Genomic DNA, 20160 nt, shown 5'->3' with positions numbered 1-20160 from the left:
AAGTTTCCCAGTTACAGCCTGCTCATAGAAACTCCTCCTCATTTATTAGAAACAGTGTGTACTCGGAAACTGACACAGATGAGCAGAACCTCTCAATAAGATGAGTAGTACAGTTTATTTCAATTAAATCTTTCCTAGTCTTATTTTCTTTCTAGAAGTGGAATAAATGGGGGAAAATTCAGATTAAAGTTTAAGGCAAAGTACCAATACAGTTATAAAGAAGACCAGAGGAGGAAGGTGATAATAACCCAAAGTAACCAAGGGAAGAGAAAAATGAAAAACCCTGACACGTTGGCTGTAGCACAATTCAAGTTTATTCCATTTGTTCTTGCAACACAAAACTTAAACACAGTATTATTTAGCATTCTGATGTACATGAACTAGGATAATGAGAACCCCAACTGTGTCAAATGTATTACACTGTGGAAAAAATGAACTCAAATATATCAAAATGCACAAAGCACTAGTCTTCCTCCATTACTGCTTAGAAAGATATGATTGTTTCTCCATTTACAAAATAGAATCAGGACAATTTAAATTTTTTAGAATTTTGCATGCAAACACTGCAATTGCTTATGTAGGAGGGCACTTCACCAGCTTCTTCTATACACAATCGAGTATACAATATTGCATGGAAGAAAACAGCAGCTCAGTTGAAGTTTTAGGGGAAAAAAATCAAATAGGTACATATAGACTTGAAATCCATTATCTGGGGGAAGGAAATCAATGAATGAAGGGCCTGCTTGCTGGCAGCTTCCACCCATGGCATCCACCTACTTCTCCTTCAGGCCCCACTGGGTTTAGAAGGTTAGCTATGCAGAGAACTACTGGGTCGATTCCGGTGCCGTTAGCTGAACTGTAAGTCTACAGACGCCAGTCTGAAGCTGCCAGGGGGAACCTGTTAGGATACTAATGTAGACAGGCAAACCACCTGTTTTCACTTGAAATAGTGCATATGAAAAGACTGACTTAATACAAAACTACAGAACATGCAAGATTTTTTTCTGAGATGTTAAATATTACTGCAGTGGAGAACAAAACTTAACCTTTTACTAATGCATGTAGTACCAAAAAAGCAGACAAGGTTTTAGCTTTCTTTACTCAAAATATGAACATTAAGTGTTGTAAATTTCTCTGCCAAGTGGTTCAGAAATACATTATAAATAACCTAGTTAAAAAAAAAAACAAACTCTAAACCATCTTGGTCAGTCTATTCTATGTTTATCTGTTATTTTCTCAAGCAACCGCTTCATAATTACGGGGTTTACAAAATGGCTGAGAAAGAAGAGGGAAGGCAAAGTAGCCTCTACTGCATTACAGGGAACACCAGGATAAACTGTACAAAGAATCACATGGTCTCTGGACCAGTGACTGGAGGAAGCAGACCAGATTTAGGAATGATAGAACAGCACACTCTCTACAGTAGCCCACTACAGAAAACACTCGGAAAGTAAAGGTGAAAACTGTGTAGAGAGTAAAAGTCGAGCCTTTTAAACAGCAGTATGCCAAGAAGCGAAAACAAAGATACCAGAACACCTTGTACGCTGACAGTACACGCTGACAGAGTGCCCTCCATCTTCAGCGAGGATCACTGTGTTTCAGTTCAGTGATGGCATAAAGCACTAATTACTGACTTCTAATCCAACTCTAATAGCCTGCATCAAGACAGCAGAATTAGCCACAGGTATCAAAGTATTTAAACCAGTATTCTGTGATTGTTTTCTTGGACGCAGGAAAATTCCAGGGTTAGGCTAGTTTTAAGTGAAAAAGCCACAGGATAAAAAAAGGGTTCACCAGGGAAAAATACACACAAACAAACCCACACATCAACCAACCAATCAGCAACTGGTAAGATTTGTTATTGGCCAGGCTGACTATTCTTGGTACTAGTTTAACCCTGTTGTAGGATGCTACATGGCCTTAAAAAATTGTCATTAATTCTTTATTAACCACAATCTGAATACAAGTCCCTAACCCACCCTCCCCCCACTTTTAAAAATTTGAGGTACATTCAATTATTGCATGACATGGCTAAGGAAAAATGCTAGTATTTTTAGTAAGCATATATGGATGGCAAGTCAAATGAATCTTATTTTATATGCAGGACAGCAAATTTAAGGGTATATGTATGTTTTAATCAGCTGTACTGCTCAAAAATAAACATTAGAAAATGTGTCTATTTTCTGCAGGTCAGAACACCATTTTAGGGCACTGTATTTTTAAAAATACAGAATATAATTTGAAGGTGTCCCATTTTATGCAGTGCATAAAAGAGAAAAGAAACAAAAATATATTAGGCAGGTGGGCTGGCATACATTCAGCAGAAGCCTATCAACAGCTCTGGGCAACCTGGTGACATGCGTATTTTTAAGAGATGGGGTTAAACTGGTCCGAACAGTAAATCTCACCCCAGTGAGAGCTTTGGTGCAGTAAGTAATCAGCATCCAAGGTGGGTCTGAGAGAGGCATTCCAAAAGAACGTTCCTTGATTCTTCGAACAGAAGTGAGGCCAATCTATTCAAACAGCAAATGAAGAAAACCCATAGGTACTAAGACAACTGTTCTCTCTGTATCTAACAGGCTTATGGCTATGATTCTATGTTTAAATCCCCTTTTACTACCAGCGAGAGTTGGAAAGTGTTTCAATGTTCTATGTCTGAATCTAGAGGAAGGGAAAAAAAAAAGCAGACTGGAATGATTTCTCCTTTAGACTTCCAAAATTTGAGATTTTATAAATAAAACTAGTCAGTTTTACCTAAAGAGACATGAAATCCATGTGAAGGGGGAGAGGAAACCCAAAGTCCAGCCGTCCAGCAGCGGAGGAGTGTGCGCCCCCTCGCCTTAACCGAGCTCTCATGTAAAGCTGGAAGTCACCAGGGGAGATTTGGTCACCAACCTCAGGCAGCGCTCGTAACTACGCTGGGAAATCCCCACTAGAGTGCATCTTAAGGCAGAAGGCTAGAGCTAATTGCTTGTCTCAGCACCCTAAGTTTCGTCACAGCAGCCACTACTGCTCACACAGATAGGGCTACCAAATATATAGTTGGCCTTGGTATAATCAGACCCTCAACACAATCTAATAAATTAGCCAGGGAGCTGAAAAGGTCAAATATTAACGGTATGTTTTGTCTTTGCTCTCCCATGGGTATCAGTTTTTTTTTTTTAAACTGGAAATGGAAAAGAGGCTGACCTGATCAGGAATCCTAGTAAAAGCCTGATCTTGTTTTTTCCCTCTCCTCCCAAACATTGTTTATTTTGTTCCTGGTAGTCTGATTTGTTATGAATTTCTCTCTCCCCTCACCCCTCTAAAAGTATTTTAGCTGAAGAAGCTGGCAGATAGAGAGTAACAGACAGACAGGCAGCAGTGTGAGGCCACAGGAGAGTCATTCTTCCAGAGCTGTTAGCCCATCCGTCCATCACTGAAGAAGGGCTTTGATTGCCTGGTTGTCAGTGGCTTCAAAGGCAGTCAGTCCATCAGGACCTTTCACAGTCTTATCGGCACCCTGGAAAACAAAGGAAAGAGCCTTTATCATTAAACAAGCCTACAACCAAGAGAAGAGAATGAAAGGCTAGATTAGTTGGCACATGCAAAACTTCTTTGCTCCTGGAATCTGTTCCACTGAAGGAAAACCCCCAAACAGTTGTCAAGGATACAGATTAAGCTGTAAAAATATCAGATTATTTTTCACTATATTGCACTAGAAATATACAAACTACAAACACAACTTGCCAATAACATAGGCAATGACTGGTTTTTATTTATAATTACTACTACTACTACTAAGTCGCTTCAGTCGTGTCCGACTCTGTGCGACCCCATGGACTGCAGCCTACCGGGCTTCTCCGTCCATGGGATTCTCTAGGCAAGAATACTGGAGTGGGTTGCCATTTCCTTCTCCAATGCATGAAAGTGAAAAGTGAAGTCACTCAGTCATGTCCAACTCTTAGCGACCCCATGGACTGCAGCCTACCAGGCTCCTCCATCCATGGCATTTTCTAGGCAATAGTACCGGAGTGGGGTGCCATGGCCTTCTGGTTAGGTATTACTTATAATACCTAACTAATTAAGTTTTAAACAGGAAGATCCCTGTGTGTAGTATATAATGAGGGTGGGGAGAGAACACTTTTGCTAAAAAAAGCATTACTGTGACAACACTTTCTTCTTTGCAACATTTTTTGGAGAGTGTATAAATATTACACACATATTTTTAAAATCTAGAACTTACAAATCTTTTAGATAAATTCCTAAAGAACATGTATGACACTGGTCATTATACTTCCAAAAACTGAGCAGTAAAGGACTGGAATGTAAGCCAGGAAGGGAGGGTCCCTGCTACACTCCAGAGAGAGTCTCTCCAGTTTGCTCCCTTGTGCTTCAGGAGGAGAGTGCTGTTCTGGACATTTTACTTCCAACATGGCACTGCAGTTTTGAGAATGTGTACATATGCTTTGGTTAGTGTCTGTTGTTCTTATCCATCTTCCCTTATTAGAATAAAAACTCAATGGGAAGTAGAAATCTTATTCATATTATCCACTACTGTGTCCCCAGTATTTAAACAAGTGCCTGGTGCACGGGAGGTGAATTTGCTCCCAAACTGTGTCTGAACTCTCTAACTCCCCGTGCCAGCAACACTCCACCATCTGAGGGTGCTCTGAGAGCTCCAGCCCAACCAGGATGTATTCATCAAATAACCTCTAGTGTCCTGTCCTCCTCCATCGCCAAGTCTCTCCTCTTCCTGAGGCCTACAGAACTGTCTAAACTTGGAGTACACCGTCATGTAGAAATCAAAGTCAGTCAAATTCACCAGTCTCTCCTCCCATTCATCGTTCAATGTGCTAATCCTCTAGAATGTCTCACCATTCCTAAACCATTCCATACCTTTACATTGCTGGGTTCCATAGGGAATGCCCTGCCCCCTTTCTCTGGGAAACCCATTCAATCATTCAACAAATATTTACTGACTGACTGATGTATAGACACTGTGTAAGGGGCTTGTGGTGATTCAGTCACTAAGTCGTGTCCGACTCTTGTGACCTCAGGGATGGTAGCCAATCAGACTCCTCTCTCGATGGGACTTCCTAGGCGTAGGGGCTGGAGAATCAAAGGAAAAACAAGATACACTCTGCCAGTCTGGCTCGTGTGAGAGACAAACAAATGAACAATTATGATACAATGGGATGAGAACAAAAAGAGCACTATGCACAGTGGTGAGTGGCCCATAAACTAGAATGGGATGAGGTAGGAGTGTGCAAGAGTCTTTCTGGATGAGGTAATGCTTGAGCTGGGTCTTGATGAGTAAGTACAAGCTGATTAGGTGAGCCAGGAAGGAGATGACAGAAATTCTAGCAAGTGTTAAATTATCACAAAGTCCTCCCCATTACGAATATAAAGGTTTGCTTTCTCCTTTTCTAAGTGATTTTAACTGCACTATGAGATACACGGAACTTACAGTCAAGTGACAGAGAAATCTGCAAGTGAGAACTTCAGTGGCGAGCATGCCAACACAGGTTAAGTGACAATAATTGGGTCAGTTGTATTCAAAACAAATTCTTAAAAATTTTTTTTACCGAAGTCTAGCTGAAAGACACTGTTGTGTTAATTACTATTGCACAGTAAAGTGACTCAGTTATACGTATATACATTTTTTTTCATATTCTTTTCCATTATGGTTTACGTAGGACCGTATTGTTCACCATTCTATATATGCCAGTTTGCATCTGCTAATCCCAAACTCCCAATCCATCCCTCTTCCACATCACTATCCCTTTGCAACCACCAGTCTGTTCTGTGTCCCTGTTTCTGTTTCACAGACAGGTTCATCTGTGTCATACTTTAGACCCTACATATAAGTGATATCATATGGTATTTGTCTTTCTCTTTTTGATTTACTTCACTTAGTATGACAATCTTTAGGCCCATCCATGTTGCTGCAAATGGCGTACTTTCATTCCTTTTTATGACTGAGGAGTATTCCACCGTAATATATGCACCACATCTTTATTCATCTGTTGGTGGACATTTCGGCTGTTTCCATGTCTTGGCTACTGTAAACAGTGAACAGAGGGGTGCATGTCTCTTTTTTAGAATTATAGTTTCGTCTGGCTTATAAGGCCAGAAGTGGATCATATGGTGGTTCTATTTTTAACAAAACAATTATTCTTATTGGTAACTGTTTTTATGACTAGCACTGTAAACTGTAATTCTGCATTAACAAAAAGTCAAATATCACAGTGAACATCTGTTGCTTTTTAGCTGCCAGAGTTCACTTCCCTTCTTTTGATAACAGCATCCTAATTTCATTCTAGGGAATCATTTGTCCCTATTGTGTGGACTCCTCAAACTATAACTTAAGGTGCCAGGTACTTTTCTTGCCAACCATCAGAGCAGGACACTCACTTCCGGATTTTGAATCTTGACTGAAGAGAGCAAAAGAAAGGCAACAAGAAGTCAGAGCTCACTTATTTCTGTGGCGTCACCCAGAAAAGGCAGCAGAGAAGTCTCTCCTATCTAAAGTCACACAGCTGGCATAGTTCTGGCCTCTTCTCAGCCCAGTACTCCAACTTGCCAACTGATTCTATGATTAGTCCAATTATCTTCTACTTGTGAGAGTCAAATTCTGCTATTTGCAACCCCAAAAATCTAGCTGATAAAAGTATCTAAAATTTTATATATGCCATCTCTTTTTTCCTAATTATAACACAAACTAATCACAGAACTCAGAAGACACACCAAAAAAGCCCCCATAATACTCATTATTCTATAAGCCAGATACAACATTAACATTCTAGTGTTTCTATCTACTATGTCCTAAATATGTATGTGCATGTATCGCTTTTAAAAATAAATGAGTAAGCATAAGAGAAACAGAGTGACTCTTACACCACACAAAAAAACTTTAAGATAAAGAAGTATTACCAGAGACAAAGAGGGACATTTTGTATTATTAAAAGGCTTAATATCCAAAATTTCCAAATAAAACCAAGAAAACAATTCCATTTATGATAGCATCAAAAATAAATGTTAGGGATAAATTTAATGAACTCAAACCAGTTCTTCTAAAAATGATAGAGCAGTTCTGTCAATGTGGAAAAAGATATTAAAAGAAAATGATTTTTTGGTAGCTGACTGGAGAACTTAAGAAATATCTGGCCTCAACCCTTCCTCGAGGAAACCATTTTCAATCAACTGTTATTAGTTCCAGGGATCGTTCCATGGCTCTAATACACTCATGCCACTGGAGTTATTAACTTTAGATATTACCTTCTGATTCCCCACCACGCAGATGCGGCTCTAGCACACTACCACCTTCTACCCCAGACCCTCCCGATTTCTTACACTTAAAAACAGCAGTTTTGTTTCTCTGTAAATGTGTGATGTGTTTATTTAAACCTGTGCTTCTTGTTTCATCAATTCTGACAGTATCTCTGCTCTGTAAGATACTTTCTCTACCTTCACCCAATCCTTGCCCCCAAATGAGTTTTGAGATTCATATGAATGAGATAATACAGTATTTGTTTTTGTCCAATATATCTCACTTAGCACAATGCCCTCAAGGCCTCTCTGTTGTTACAAATGGCAGGATTTTCTTTTTTTAAATAGCTGAATAATATTCCATTGCAGTGTGTATGTGTATATATACACACGCGCATATATCACATTTTCTTTATTCACACAGGTTATTTTCAAGTCTTGGTCACAGTAAATAATGCTGCAGTGAACACAAGGTACAGATATCTTTTTGAGTTAGGATTTCTGTTTCCTTCAGATAAACACCCAGAAGTAGAACTGCTGGATCATATAGTAGTCCTATTTTTAATTCCTGAGGCCCCTCCATACTGTTTTCCACAGAGGCTGCACCAACTTACACCCTGCAAATAGTGCACTGCTGCTACTGCTAAGTCGCTTCAGTCGTGTCCGACTCAGTGCGACTCCATAGACAGCAGCCCACCATGCTCCCCCGTCCCTGGGATTCTCCAGGCAAGAACACTGGAGTAGGTTGCCATTTCCTTCTCCAATGCATGAAAGTGAAAAGTGAAAGTGAAGTTGCTCAGTCGTGTCTGATTCCTAGCGACCCCATGGACTGCAGCCCACCAGGCTCCTCCATCCATGGGATTTTCCAGGCAAGAGTACTGGAGTGGGGTGCCATTGCCTTCTCCAGCCAATAGTGCACAAGGGTTCCCTTTTTTTCACATCCCTGCCAACACTTACTGTTTCTTATATCCGTGATAACAGCCATTCTAATAGGCGTGAGGTGACAATTCATTGTGGTTTTGATTTATATTTCCCTGATGATTACTAATGTTGAGGAACCTTTTAATGTACCTGCTGGCCATCTGAATATCTTTTGTAAAAAATGTCTATTCAGATCCTCTATCCATTTTAAAATAAGATTTTTTTAACTGAGTTTTTTTCCTGTTATGTGAATATTCTGTTTTGGTTATTAACCCCTTATCATATATATGATTTGCAAATAATTCTCTCCCATTCGATAGGTTGCCCTTTCATCTTGTTGATGGTTTTGTTTTTGGTGCCAAATTCAAAAACTTATCACCAAAATGAATGGCAAGGAGCTTATCATCCATGTTTTTTTTCCTTGAAGTTCCATGGTTTCAGGTCTTATTTTAAAGTCTTTAATCCATTTTGAGTTAATTTTTGTGTGTAGTTGTAAGATAGTGGTCCAGTTTCATTCTTTTGCATATACCTGTCCACTTTTCAATATCATTAATGGACCACACTGTCCTTTCCCTATTGTATACTCTTAGCTGCTTAACGGTAAATTCGTTGACTGTGTGTGTATCAGTTCAGTCGTTCAGTCATGTCCGACTCTTTGTGACCCCATGGACTGCAGCACACCAGGCTTCTCTGTCCATCACCAACTCCCAGAGTTTACTCAAACTCATGTCCACTGAGTGGGTGATGCCATCCAACCATCTCATCCTCTGTCATCCCCTTCTCCTCCTGCCTTCAATCTTTTCCAGCAGGGTCTTTTCCAATGAGTCGGTTCTTTGCATCAGGTGGCCAAAGTATTGGAGCTTCAGCTTGAGCATCGGTCCTTCCAATGAATATTCAGGACTGATTTCCTTTAGGATGGACTGGTTGGACCTCTGTGCAGTCCAAGGGACTCTCAAAAGTCTTCTCCAACACCACATTCAAAAGTATCAATTCTTCAGTGCTCAGCTTTCTTTATAGTCCAACTCTCAAATCCACACATGACTACTGGAAAAACCACAGCTTTGACTAGATGGACCTTTGCTGGCAAAGTAATGTCTCTGCTTTTTAATATGCTGTCTAGGTTGGTCACAACTTTTCTTCCAAGGAGCAAGCGTCTTTTAATTTCATGTGTGTATACACACACACACACACACGGGTTTATTTTGGGGTTCTCTATTTTCTGTTCCACTGATCTATGTACCTGGTTTTATGTCAGTACTGTACTGTTTTGCTTCTTGTGCATGTATGCTCAGTCATGTCCGACTCTTTGTGACCCCATGGACATAGCCCACCAGGCTCCTCTGTCCGTGAAATTTCCCAGGCAAGAACACTGGAGTGGGTTGCCATTTCCTACTCTTCGCAACTCAGGGATTGAACTCACATCTGTGTCTTCTGCATCAGCAGGGAGATTTATTACCACTGGGCCACCTGGGGAGCAATTTTGCTTCCTACATATTTGTAATACAGTTTGAAATCAGGAAGTGTGACACCGCTAGCTTTGTTATTTTTTCTCAAGATTGCTTTGAGTATTCAGGATCTGCTGTGGTTCCATACAAATTTTAGCACTGTTTAATCTATTAAAATTGCCATTGGAATTCTGATAGGAACAGCATTAAAGCTTCTTTGGGCAATATGGACATTTTAACAATATTAATTCTGCCAATGCATGAGCACAAAGTATCTTTCCATTTATTTGTGTCTTCTTCAATATATTTCATCAATGTAGTTTTCAGCATACGAATGAGTCTTCTGCCTTCTCGGTTAAATTTACTCCTAGGTATTTCATTCTTTTTGATGCAATTATTTTAAGTGGAACTTAAATTCTCTTATAATTTGTAATTAGTATATAGAAACACAACAGATTTTTGGATATTGGTTTTGTATCCTGATACTTAACTGAATTAGGTGAATAGTTCTAAGTTATTTTAGTGGAGTCTTTAGGGTTTTCTATAATATATGTTGTGTCATTGGCAAAAAGAGAACATTTTACTTCTTCCCTTTCAAACTGGATACCTTTTATTTCTTTTCTTCTCTAACCGCTCTGGCTAGGGATTTCCAGTACTATGTTAAATAAGTGGTGTGAGTGGGCATCCTCATCTAGTTCATTATCTTAGAGGAAAAGCTGTGTTTTTCGCAGTTGAGTATGATATACAGGTTGTGGTCATAATACAGCCTTTGTTATGCTGTGGTATATTCCCTCTCTATCTGATTTATTGAGTGTTTTCATTATGAATGAATGTTAAATTATGTCCATGCTTTTTCTGCATCTACTGAAATAATCATATGATTTTTATCCTTGTTATTGCATTATATCACAATGATTGATTTGCAGATTCTGAATTGTCCTTGTGTCCCTGGAATAATCTGATCATGGAGTATGAAACTTTTAATGTATTGCTGAGTTTGGTTTGCTGACATTTTGTTGAGGATTTCTGTATCTATGTTCATCAGGGATACTGGCCTGCAATTTTCTTGTGGCATCCTTGTCTGGTTTTGGATGAGGAAATGCTGGCCTTGTAAAATGAGACTGGAAGCGGTCCCATCTGTACTGATGTTTTTGGGAAGAGTTTGAGAAGGACTGATATTAACTCTTCTTTAAATGTTTGGTAGAACTCACTAGTAAAGCTATCTGGTCCTGAATACTGAGAGAAATTTACAGTTAATATATAAAAACAATGCTTAAATTACTGCTGGGTAGACAAAGATGCCACACGAAAAAAGAAAACTACAGGCCAATATCACTGATGAACATAGATGTAAAAATCCTCAACAACATTCTAGTAAACAGAATCCAACAACATACTAAAAAGATCATACATAATGACCAAGTGGGCTTTATTCCAGGGATGCAAGGATTCAATATTTGCAAATCAATCAATGTGATACACCACATTAACAAACTGAAAGATAAAAACCCATATGATTATCTCAACAGATGCAGAGAAAGCCTTTGACAAAATTCAACACCCATTTATGATAAAAATTCTCCAGAAAGCAGGCACAGAAGGAAAATACCTCAACATAATAAAAGCCATATATGATAAACCCACAGCAAACATTATCTTCAATGGCGAAAAACTGAAAGCAAAGAATTATCTCAAAAATACACAAGCAGCTCATGCAGCTCAATACCAGAAAAATAAATGATCCAATCAAAAAATGAGCCAAAGAACTAAACAGACATTTCTCCAAAGAAGACATACAGATGGCTAACAAACACATGAAAAGATGCTCAACATCACTCATTATCAGAGAAATGCAAATCAAAACCACTATGAGGTACCATCTCACGCCGGTCAGAATGGCTGCCATCAAAAAGTCTACAAACAATAAATGCTGGAGAGGGTGTGGAGAAAAGGGAACTCTCTTACATTGTTGGTGGGAATGCAAACTAGTACAGCCATTATGGAGAAGAGTGTGGAGATTCCTTTAAAAACTGGAAATAGAACTGCCATATGACCCAGCAATCCCACTCCTGGGCATACACACTGAGGAAACCAGAACTTAAAGAGACACATGTACCCTAATGTTCATCGCAGCACTGTTTACAATAGCTAGGACACGGAAGCAACCTAGATGTCCACTGGCAGACAAATGAATAAGAAAGTTGCAGTACATATACACAACGGAATATTACTCAGCTATTAAAAAGAACACATCTGAATCAGTTCTAATGAGGTGGATGAAACTGGGGCCTATTATACAGAGTAAAGTCAGAAAGAAAAACACCAATACAGTATATTAACACACACATGGAATTTAGAAAGATGGTAACGGCAACCCTACATGTGAGACAGCAAAAGAGACACAGATATAAAGAACAGACTTTTGGACTCTGTGGGAGAAGGCGAGGGTGGGATGATTTGAAAGAACAGCATTGAAACATGTATATTACCATATGTGAAACAGATGACCAGTCCAAGGTTAATGCATGAAACAGGGCACTCAAAGCCAGGGCGCTGGGACAACCCAGAGGGATGGGATGCGGACGGGGGTGGGTTTGACATGGGGGATACATGTACACCTGTGGCTGATTCATGTCAATGTATGGCAAAAGCCACCACAGTATTGTACAGTAATTAGCCTCCAATTAAATTTAATTAAAAATTACTTCTGGGTAAACACTGCTCACTGTGGCACCTGGCAGACTACTATGATTAGTTTTGTTTCTACTGTTCCAGTATCAAAACCCTGTGCACTCCTCTCAAATGACAGAGTCAGGAGATCCACAGCTGAGTTCTTCCTCAGTCCTATTCATTCATTTACAAATAACAACTTTTTATCCTATCTGTTTGGCTAAACTGCTATAACAGAGGCTAAAGCACAATGAATTAAACTAAGTTAACTTATTTCTCTCTCATAGAACAGTAATGCTTAGTGTGCTCACCTCCACATCTGCTTCCAGCCTGCTAGATGTGGGCGTGAAGTCCGTAGCAAGTGGCCTCATATGTTAGGTGATCTAGAAATGGCACACATCTGTGCACACCCCATCAGGCCAAACTTAGACACAAAGCCCCAGCCACTGCAAGACAAACTGAGATGCAAGTACTAGCTAGGCCGCCACTATGCACCAAGTTAAAACATGAAGGTTCTCTTTTTAAAAGAAGAGTAAACACTGGACATGAAAGGCAATTTGCACCCTAACCTATGCTGTCCTGAAAATACTCTGGAATATTATCTCTAAATTCTGTCTAGCCTGCCTCTCCTTCTTACTCCTTCCACTCCACCCTCCTCCCCTTTACTTTCTCTCAACTTTATTTAAATGCTGGATTCTCCATGGTTCTGATTTTTGGCAGGCATCTTCACCACTTGCTCAGTATGCTTTTGCCAGATCTCATCCACGTTATGATTTAACTTCTGACTTATGTATTCATTTTGAACGTCTACCCTGATCTTTAAAGCTTTCCCCACCACTCACACACACTGAGACTTACCTACTTTAGTCCCAGAAATACTATAAATGGAGCCTTTCCTAAAGTGAATCCATAATGTTTTTTTACCAACTTATTTCTTTATCTGGAACATTCTCTATCATGTTAAATGTGGAGATACTATGCATTTTTTTTTTTTTTTTGCTTACTTCACATGTAATCAGTCACTAAGTCTTTAGACAATAATGTTCTTAAAATTTCCCACCTGTCCTTGCTACTATCTCAGTTCAGTATTTTCATATGTAAATTCTAATGCAATAGTTTCTTTTTTCAATTCTCCTGCTACTCCAACTCAGACTCCATACATCTGTTTGGGTGATCTTTGTAAAATTCAAGTCTGATCGTAATACTCACCTACATAAACGCCTTTAATGGCATCCTCACAGAAGAAAACAAGATAAATCATGTGATACATAAGGTATAATCTGCTCACTACCCACCTCTTGCTAAATTTCTTGTTAAATCCCATGCTGCAGCTGTGCTGAACAATCTCCCTTACTCTAATGCATTAACACGTCAGGTCTCTCTTGCCTCTGTGACTTTTCTCACACTGATGCTTCTGCTTTGAAAGGTAATGCAGTTCTCTATTCGATTCCTGGACACTAAGTTTCGAGGACTCAAGTGTCAACTGCTTTTTGAAGCTACATTTGTGGTCCCTGAAGTTGTAATGACATTCTTATTTATATCACACTAGGCCTCTGACTCCCAGGACATGTGACCTCTCCTTCCTTTAGATCCCTGCTGGGTTACATATAAACTCCTGCCACAGCGATCAAAACACTTTAATGCCCTTGTTTTACATTTTACCAAATATGTTGACACCAGTACTAAGCTTAACAGTTGCTAAGTTCACAAAGCCTTGCACAGTGTCTAACAGGCAATAAAATACTATAAAAAGTAAATGCTTTTAAAATTAATTGATATAGACTATTACTATATGTAATAACAGACTAGATCAGGACTAGGTTCATCTTACATTTACAGCATGATTCAAGTCATGATCAAGTTTCCTGGAGGACGAAAAGGATGCTACGGCCAAGTTAAGTGGCCTCAGCAGAAAGAGAGGTCATTTGTCATTCTAGGGAGTAAAAAAGCCTTAAGGTCTCACAAGAAATTTCTTAATTTTTTTCAAAAGTTATAGCTTTAGATAATCATGCATTATTTTTTAAACTCTGTATTTTGTATTGGTGTGTAGTTATAGCTTTAGATAATCATGCATTATTTTTTAAACTCTGTATTTTGTATTGGTGTGTAGCCGATTAACAATGCTGTGATAGTTCAGGTGAACAGGGAAGGGACTCAGCCATACATATACATGTATCCATTCTCTCTCAAGCTCGCCTCCCATTCAGGCTGCCGGGTAACACTGAGCAGAGTTCCCTGTGCTATTCAGTAGGTCCTTGTTGGTTATCCATTTTAATTATAGCAGTGTATACATGTCCATCCCAAACCTACCCTCTCCCCATCCTCCCCTCCACTGCCCCAGCCCTGGCAACCATAAGATCGTCCTCAAAGTCTGTGAGTCTGTTTTGTACGTTAAGTTCATTTGTATCATTTCGTTTTAGATTCCACATACAACTGACATCATATGCTATTTCACCTCCTCTGCCTGACTTAAAATTTCACTCAGTATGACATTGTCTAGGTATGTCCATGTTGCTGCAAATGGTGTTATTTGACAGTAAGTCACAGACTATAGGAAATGTTTTTTAAAAAATTAAAGTCATACTATCTCTGCCCTTCAATAGAATAGTTTACAATGTAGCCAAAAGATAAGGTATGCTGGCATGAATCAACAAGAGCATATCTTTATCTACTTCTTACAATTCTGCTTTATACTACCAGTTCTTAATCTGGACAAATAGGCCAAAAAACTGGATTAGTAACATTTTAAGACTGAAATTCTTAAACTTGTACTGAGGTTATCTGATATTATATTGACAAAAGACTTTTGTGGCAAAGATAATTATAATTATGCTGATTAACTGTTAGAATACTAAGCAGCTGTGTTTCAATGAAAAATTTATCAAATTAATTAAAAAATGAGCATTTAGATACAAATACACACACAACACTGGTGGATGTTTCTCTGTATGTTGCGTTGCACAGAGTTGGACACGACTGAAGTGACTTAGCAGCAGCAGACACTGTTTTACAACCTTAGACTATAACCACAGATCATAGAATACAATCAAAATTCTCCAAGCCAGGTTTCAGCAATACGTGAACCGTGAACTTCCAGATGTTCAAGCTGGTTTTAGAAGAGGCAGAGGAATCAGAGATCAAATTGCCAACATCCGCTGGATCATCAAAAAAGTAAGAGAGTTCCAGAAAAACATCTATTTCTGCTTTATTGACTATGCCAAAGCCTTTGACTGTGTGGATCACAATAAACTGTGGAAAATTCTTCAAGAGATGGGGAATACCAGACCACCTGACCTGCCTCTTGAGAAACCTATATGCAGGTCAGGAAGCAACAGTTAGAACTGGACACGGAACAACAGACTGGTTCCAAATAGGAAAAGGAGTACGTCAAGGCTGTATATTGTCACCCTGCTTATTTAACTTATATGAAGAGTACATCATGAGAAACACTGGGCTGGAAGAAGCAAGCACAAGCTGGAATCAAGATTGCCGGGAGAAATATCAATAACCTCAGATATGCAGATGACACCACCCTTATGGCAGAAAGTGAAGAAGAATTAAAAAGCCTCTTGATGAAAGCGAAAGAGGAGAGTGGAAAAGTTGGCTTACAGCTCAACATTCAGAAAACGAAGATCATAGCATCTGGTCCCATCACTTCATGGGAAATAGATGGGGAAACAGTGGAAACAGTGTCAGACTTTTTTTTTTTTTGGACTCCAAGTCACTGCAGATGGTGACTGCAGCCATGAAATTAAAAGATGCTTACTCCTTGGAAGGAAAGTTATGACCAACCTAGAGAGCATATTAAAAAGCAGAGACATTACTTTGTTAACAAACGTCCATGTAGTCAAGGCTATGGTTTTTCCAGTAGTCATGTATGGATGTGAGAGTTGGACTGTGAAGAAAGCTGAGCACCGAAGAATTGATGCTTTTGAACTGTGGTGTTGGAGAAGACTCTTGAGAGTCCCTTGGACTGCAAGGAGATCCAACCAGTCCATTCTGAAGGAGATCAGCCCTGGGTGTTCTTTGGAAGGAATGATGCTAAAGCTGAAACTCCAGTACTTTGGCCACCTCATGCGAAAAGTTGACTCACTGGAAAAGACTCTGATGCTGGGAGGGACTGGGGGCAGGAGAAGGGGACGACAGAGGATAAGATGGCTGGATGGCATCACTGACTCAATGGACGTGAGTTTGAGTAAACTCCGGGAGTTGGTGATAGACAGGGAGGCCTGCCGTGCTGTGATTAATGGGGTTGCAAAGAGTCGGACACGACTGAGCGACTGAACTGAACTGATAGAATATAACCACTATATAACAACTTAGCAACCATGGTTTGATATATTCAACTCACTTTTGGAAAGAAAGCGGGTCAGAATCAAATACAAAATGAATGCCTGAATGAATATATCTGGTATTAAATGTCCCACAAGACTCTTAAAATGTAAAGGAACAAAGCAATTCTTTGTCCTCTCCCTTTAACCACTCAACTAACTCTTATTCAACTGCTATTCTCTGTGAAGCCCTTCTGGAATTTTCCAGACAGTGACTTGGCTTGGCTTCTCTCCTCCTGTATGCAAGGGCATGTTGCTGACCACACTTCAAGGCTGACACTGTAGCCTGGCTTATCTAAAGTCTAGTACAGTCCCCTTTTTTTCTGTACTTTCCTCCCCTACAGAGAAGAAACTGAATCCCCAGACTCGCTTAAAGCTGTAAGCTGCCCTCTGGCACAGAGCTAGCCTCTCCTGTGGACAGCTTTCTTTCTCCATAAAGCCCCAGGGACAAGAGAATCCTTAGTTGTTTTTAGATAGTAAGGACTAGGGGAGACAGGGGAGAAGAGAGTGTGAGATGCTAAGGACAAGGGGAGCCAGTCATTCAGCCTTGGACTGTCATACCTTCAGGCCACTTTTTCTTTGAGATGTAACTGACATAGAACATGACACTAGATGATCTGATATATGGATATACTGCAAAATGATACCACAATAAGACTAGTCAACATCTATCACTACACAGAGGTACAAAGTTTTTTCCTTAGGATGAGAAGTATACAATTTACTCTCTTAATAACTTTCAGATGTATAATACAGTATTGTTAACTATGGTTACCATGTTTTATGTTACATCCCCAGGACTTATTTATCTGATAATTGTAAGCCTGTACCTTTCTGGCAACCATCAACATCATGTGTTCTCTGTATTTGTGAGTTTTGTTTTAGATTCCACGTTAAGTAAGATCATATGGTGTTTTTCTCTGACTTACTTCATTCAGCATAATGCTTTCAAGGTCCCTCTATGTTGTCACAAATGGAAAGGATATAAAATATAGCCAATATTTTATAATAACTATAAATGGAATATAACCTTAAAAAAATTGTGAATCACTGGATGGACCTAGAGATTATCCTAAATATAGCAAGTCAAAGACAAACATTATATGGCATCACTTACATGTGGAATCTGAAAAACAGTACAAATGAACTTATATATAAAACAAAAACAGATTCACAGACATAGAAAGTGGAAGGGTAGGGGAGGGATAAACTGTAATAGATGCACACTACCATATATAAACAAGGGTTTATATTCAGTATCTTATAATAACCTATAATGGAAAAGAATTTAAAAAGAACAGATATACACATATATATGTATAATCACATCATTTTTCTGTACACCTGAAACACAATATTGTAAATCAACTATACTTCAATTTAAAAAAATATACTGTACACTTGTAACTTATACAACATTGTACAGCTACACTTCAAAAAAAAAAAAAAAAAAATCAAGCAGGTGGTCTGGATCAAGGACATACTGAACCTGTGAATCCCAATTCTACCCCAAAGTAGCTGTGTGACTTTAGGCAAGTTCCTTAACCTCTTTGCCGATGTTTTATTTGCTTTACATAAAATGGTAAGGCTTACATGATCTCTGCACAAAGTCCTTCATCAAAAATTCTGTTAATCTCTCTTAAAAATGAGTTAAACAGTGAAATATTATTCAGCCACAAAAAGGGGAAGCCACTTTCTTGTTTAAATCTCTGTAGCAGGAGTTTTGTTACAGTTGAACTCCACTTCTCTTAAGAGTATTTGTCACAGTCTTTAATTATCTGCTAACTGTGCTTTACTGGGTGTGAAGTCACAGGTGGTGGTTTAGTCGCTAAGTCATGTTCGACTCAGACAATCCTGTGGACTGTAGCCTGTCAGGCTCCCCTGTCCATGGGATTCTCCAGGCAAGAATACTGGAGTGGGTTGCCATTTCCTTATCCAGGGGATCTTCCCAACCCAGGAATCAAACCCGGGGAAGTCATAGGACCAGGTATTAAATCTGTCTTTGCTAACTTCAGGGCCATGCACCCCGTCTGCCTCTCTAAACAATGTGCTAAACAAGCAACAGGAAATGGCATGACAATGAACGACAATATGAACGACTATACTTGCGAGGACTTCTAATTTATGTGGTAGGCTGTGTTGCTATTTTAACCTTTTAGTTTGAAAAAAATAAAAAACTGATTCTTATAACCTCGATTAACTCTTCAAGAGAAAAGTAGCCACCCCAACCTATTTACATAACAAAAGCTAACAAATGAAGCCCCTTCTCCACCCCCGGAGCAATGAGACACATTCTATGTTTCGCTGTACTTCTCATTTGGAGACCGTGACCACAGCTCATTTTCAGCTGCATATATAATGGTCTTGGATTTGTTCTTATGTTACAGCTCTGGTGTCAAAGTAGTGGAGCTTGAATCCTCATTCTCCTCCTAATGAGCTGTGCAATCCTGGGAAAGCTTCCCAATGCTTGGTGCCTCGGTTTCCCCATCTGTAAAATGGGGGATTAAAAATCGTACCCACTTCATGGGATTACTGTGATGATTAAATGAATCAATATATGTAAAGCACTTAAATGACATTTCTTAGGTATAAGTACTATTTTAACTAGGAGCTAATTCATTTACCTTCTCATCAACTCTATGTGGTAAGTACTAGCCCCATGTCTCAGAAGAGAACATTCAGGCTGAGACGATAAGGAATTTATTTAAAGCCACAAAGTTATTAAGAACTGAAAGCCAAACTTGGAGGCGTGTGACATCACAGGACACACTTTATGTCACTAACAGAAACTATCTAAAATAACAACGCACTCCAGTCTGAAAGAGCTAAATAGGTAAAAAAAAAAAAAAAAAAAAGCTTACAAAGGACATACTTGTGGATGAGATTTGTAAGGTGTATCAAAACAGTATAACAACTGGTTTCTCCAGCATCTGGGGGCACTTTTCTAGCTATATCAAGCCTGCTAGTTCTTTCCTCATGCAGTTTCTTAAAATAAGGCAATTCAGAAAAGGTATTGCTCAGTTCTTTGTAGGTCACTAGAACTAAAAATTTTTTAAAACTAAACTTGCCCATGTTACATGGAAAAGAACTTTGGGGGTTAAAGCAATAATCAATAGTATGTGTGCTTTGAGAATATGCAAAACTGTTTAGATTTTACCAGGAGTGGAACAGTGAGTAATTTGAGTAAAAAAATGTTTCTACCTACCATACATCTACTTGTTTAAGCTGAAAAGGGGTGGACTTCTAAGCCCTTGTATCTTGATTCTCAATTCAAGCAACAGAAAATGTACCACAGACACCTCTTTTGACAATGCTGGTATTTGAGAGGGATATGCAAATTTTATTATCAACTGGCTGCTTGAGTTTTTTCAAGTACAGCATAGAATAGAAAACATATTGAGCAAAATCTTCAGTATTATCAGGTAAGATGCTTTTCTAATATTAGCAGTTTTAGTACTTTTTATTCTCTACAGCAGTTGTACATAAGATGTTAATCATTTTAACTTCCTTTTTATAAAAGGAAGGCCATTGAGTAAATCTGT

At 39.0% G+C, this 20160-nt stretch overlaps 1 protein-coding gene and 1 long non-coding RNA gene across 6 annotated transcripts in view; one reads left to right on the top strand and one right to left on the bottom strand.

Moving 5' to 3' along the window:
• The window catches only part of LOC147373740 (uncharacterized), a 137282-nt gene that overhangs the window by 112406 nt on the left and 4716 nt on the right, over positions 1-20160 (top strand). The window lies entirely within an intron of this gene.
• The window catches only part of MTPN (myotrophin), a 78681-nt gene continuing 58817 nt past the window's right edge, over positions 297-20160 (bottom strand). Inside the window, exon 4 of one of the 2 annotated variants that reach the window (XM_086395418.1) lies at positions 297-3502. In XM_086395418.1, coding sequence (XP_086251544.1) covers positions 3416-3502 — 87 coding nt within the window. In that variant the 3' untranslated portion in view covers positions 297-3415. Of the gene's footprint in view, positions 19107-20160 lie in introns of both variants that reach the window. The other variant, XM_086395417.1, reaches the window with a different exon arrangement.

This window comes from Bos grunniens, chromosome 4 (genome assembly GCF_055505025.1).
Source record: "Bos grunniens cultivar Pamir isolate PY7600 chromosome 4, Bosgru_T2T1.0, whole genome shotgun sequence".
Taxonomy (NCBI): domain Eukaryota; kingdom Metazoa; phylum Chordata; class Mammalia; order Artiodactyla; family Bovidae; genus Bos; species Bos grunniens.
The sequence above is the reverse complement of the archived record's forward strand: the minus strand, read 5'-3'. Positions and strand labels throughout refer to the sequence as shown.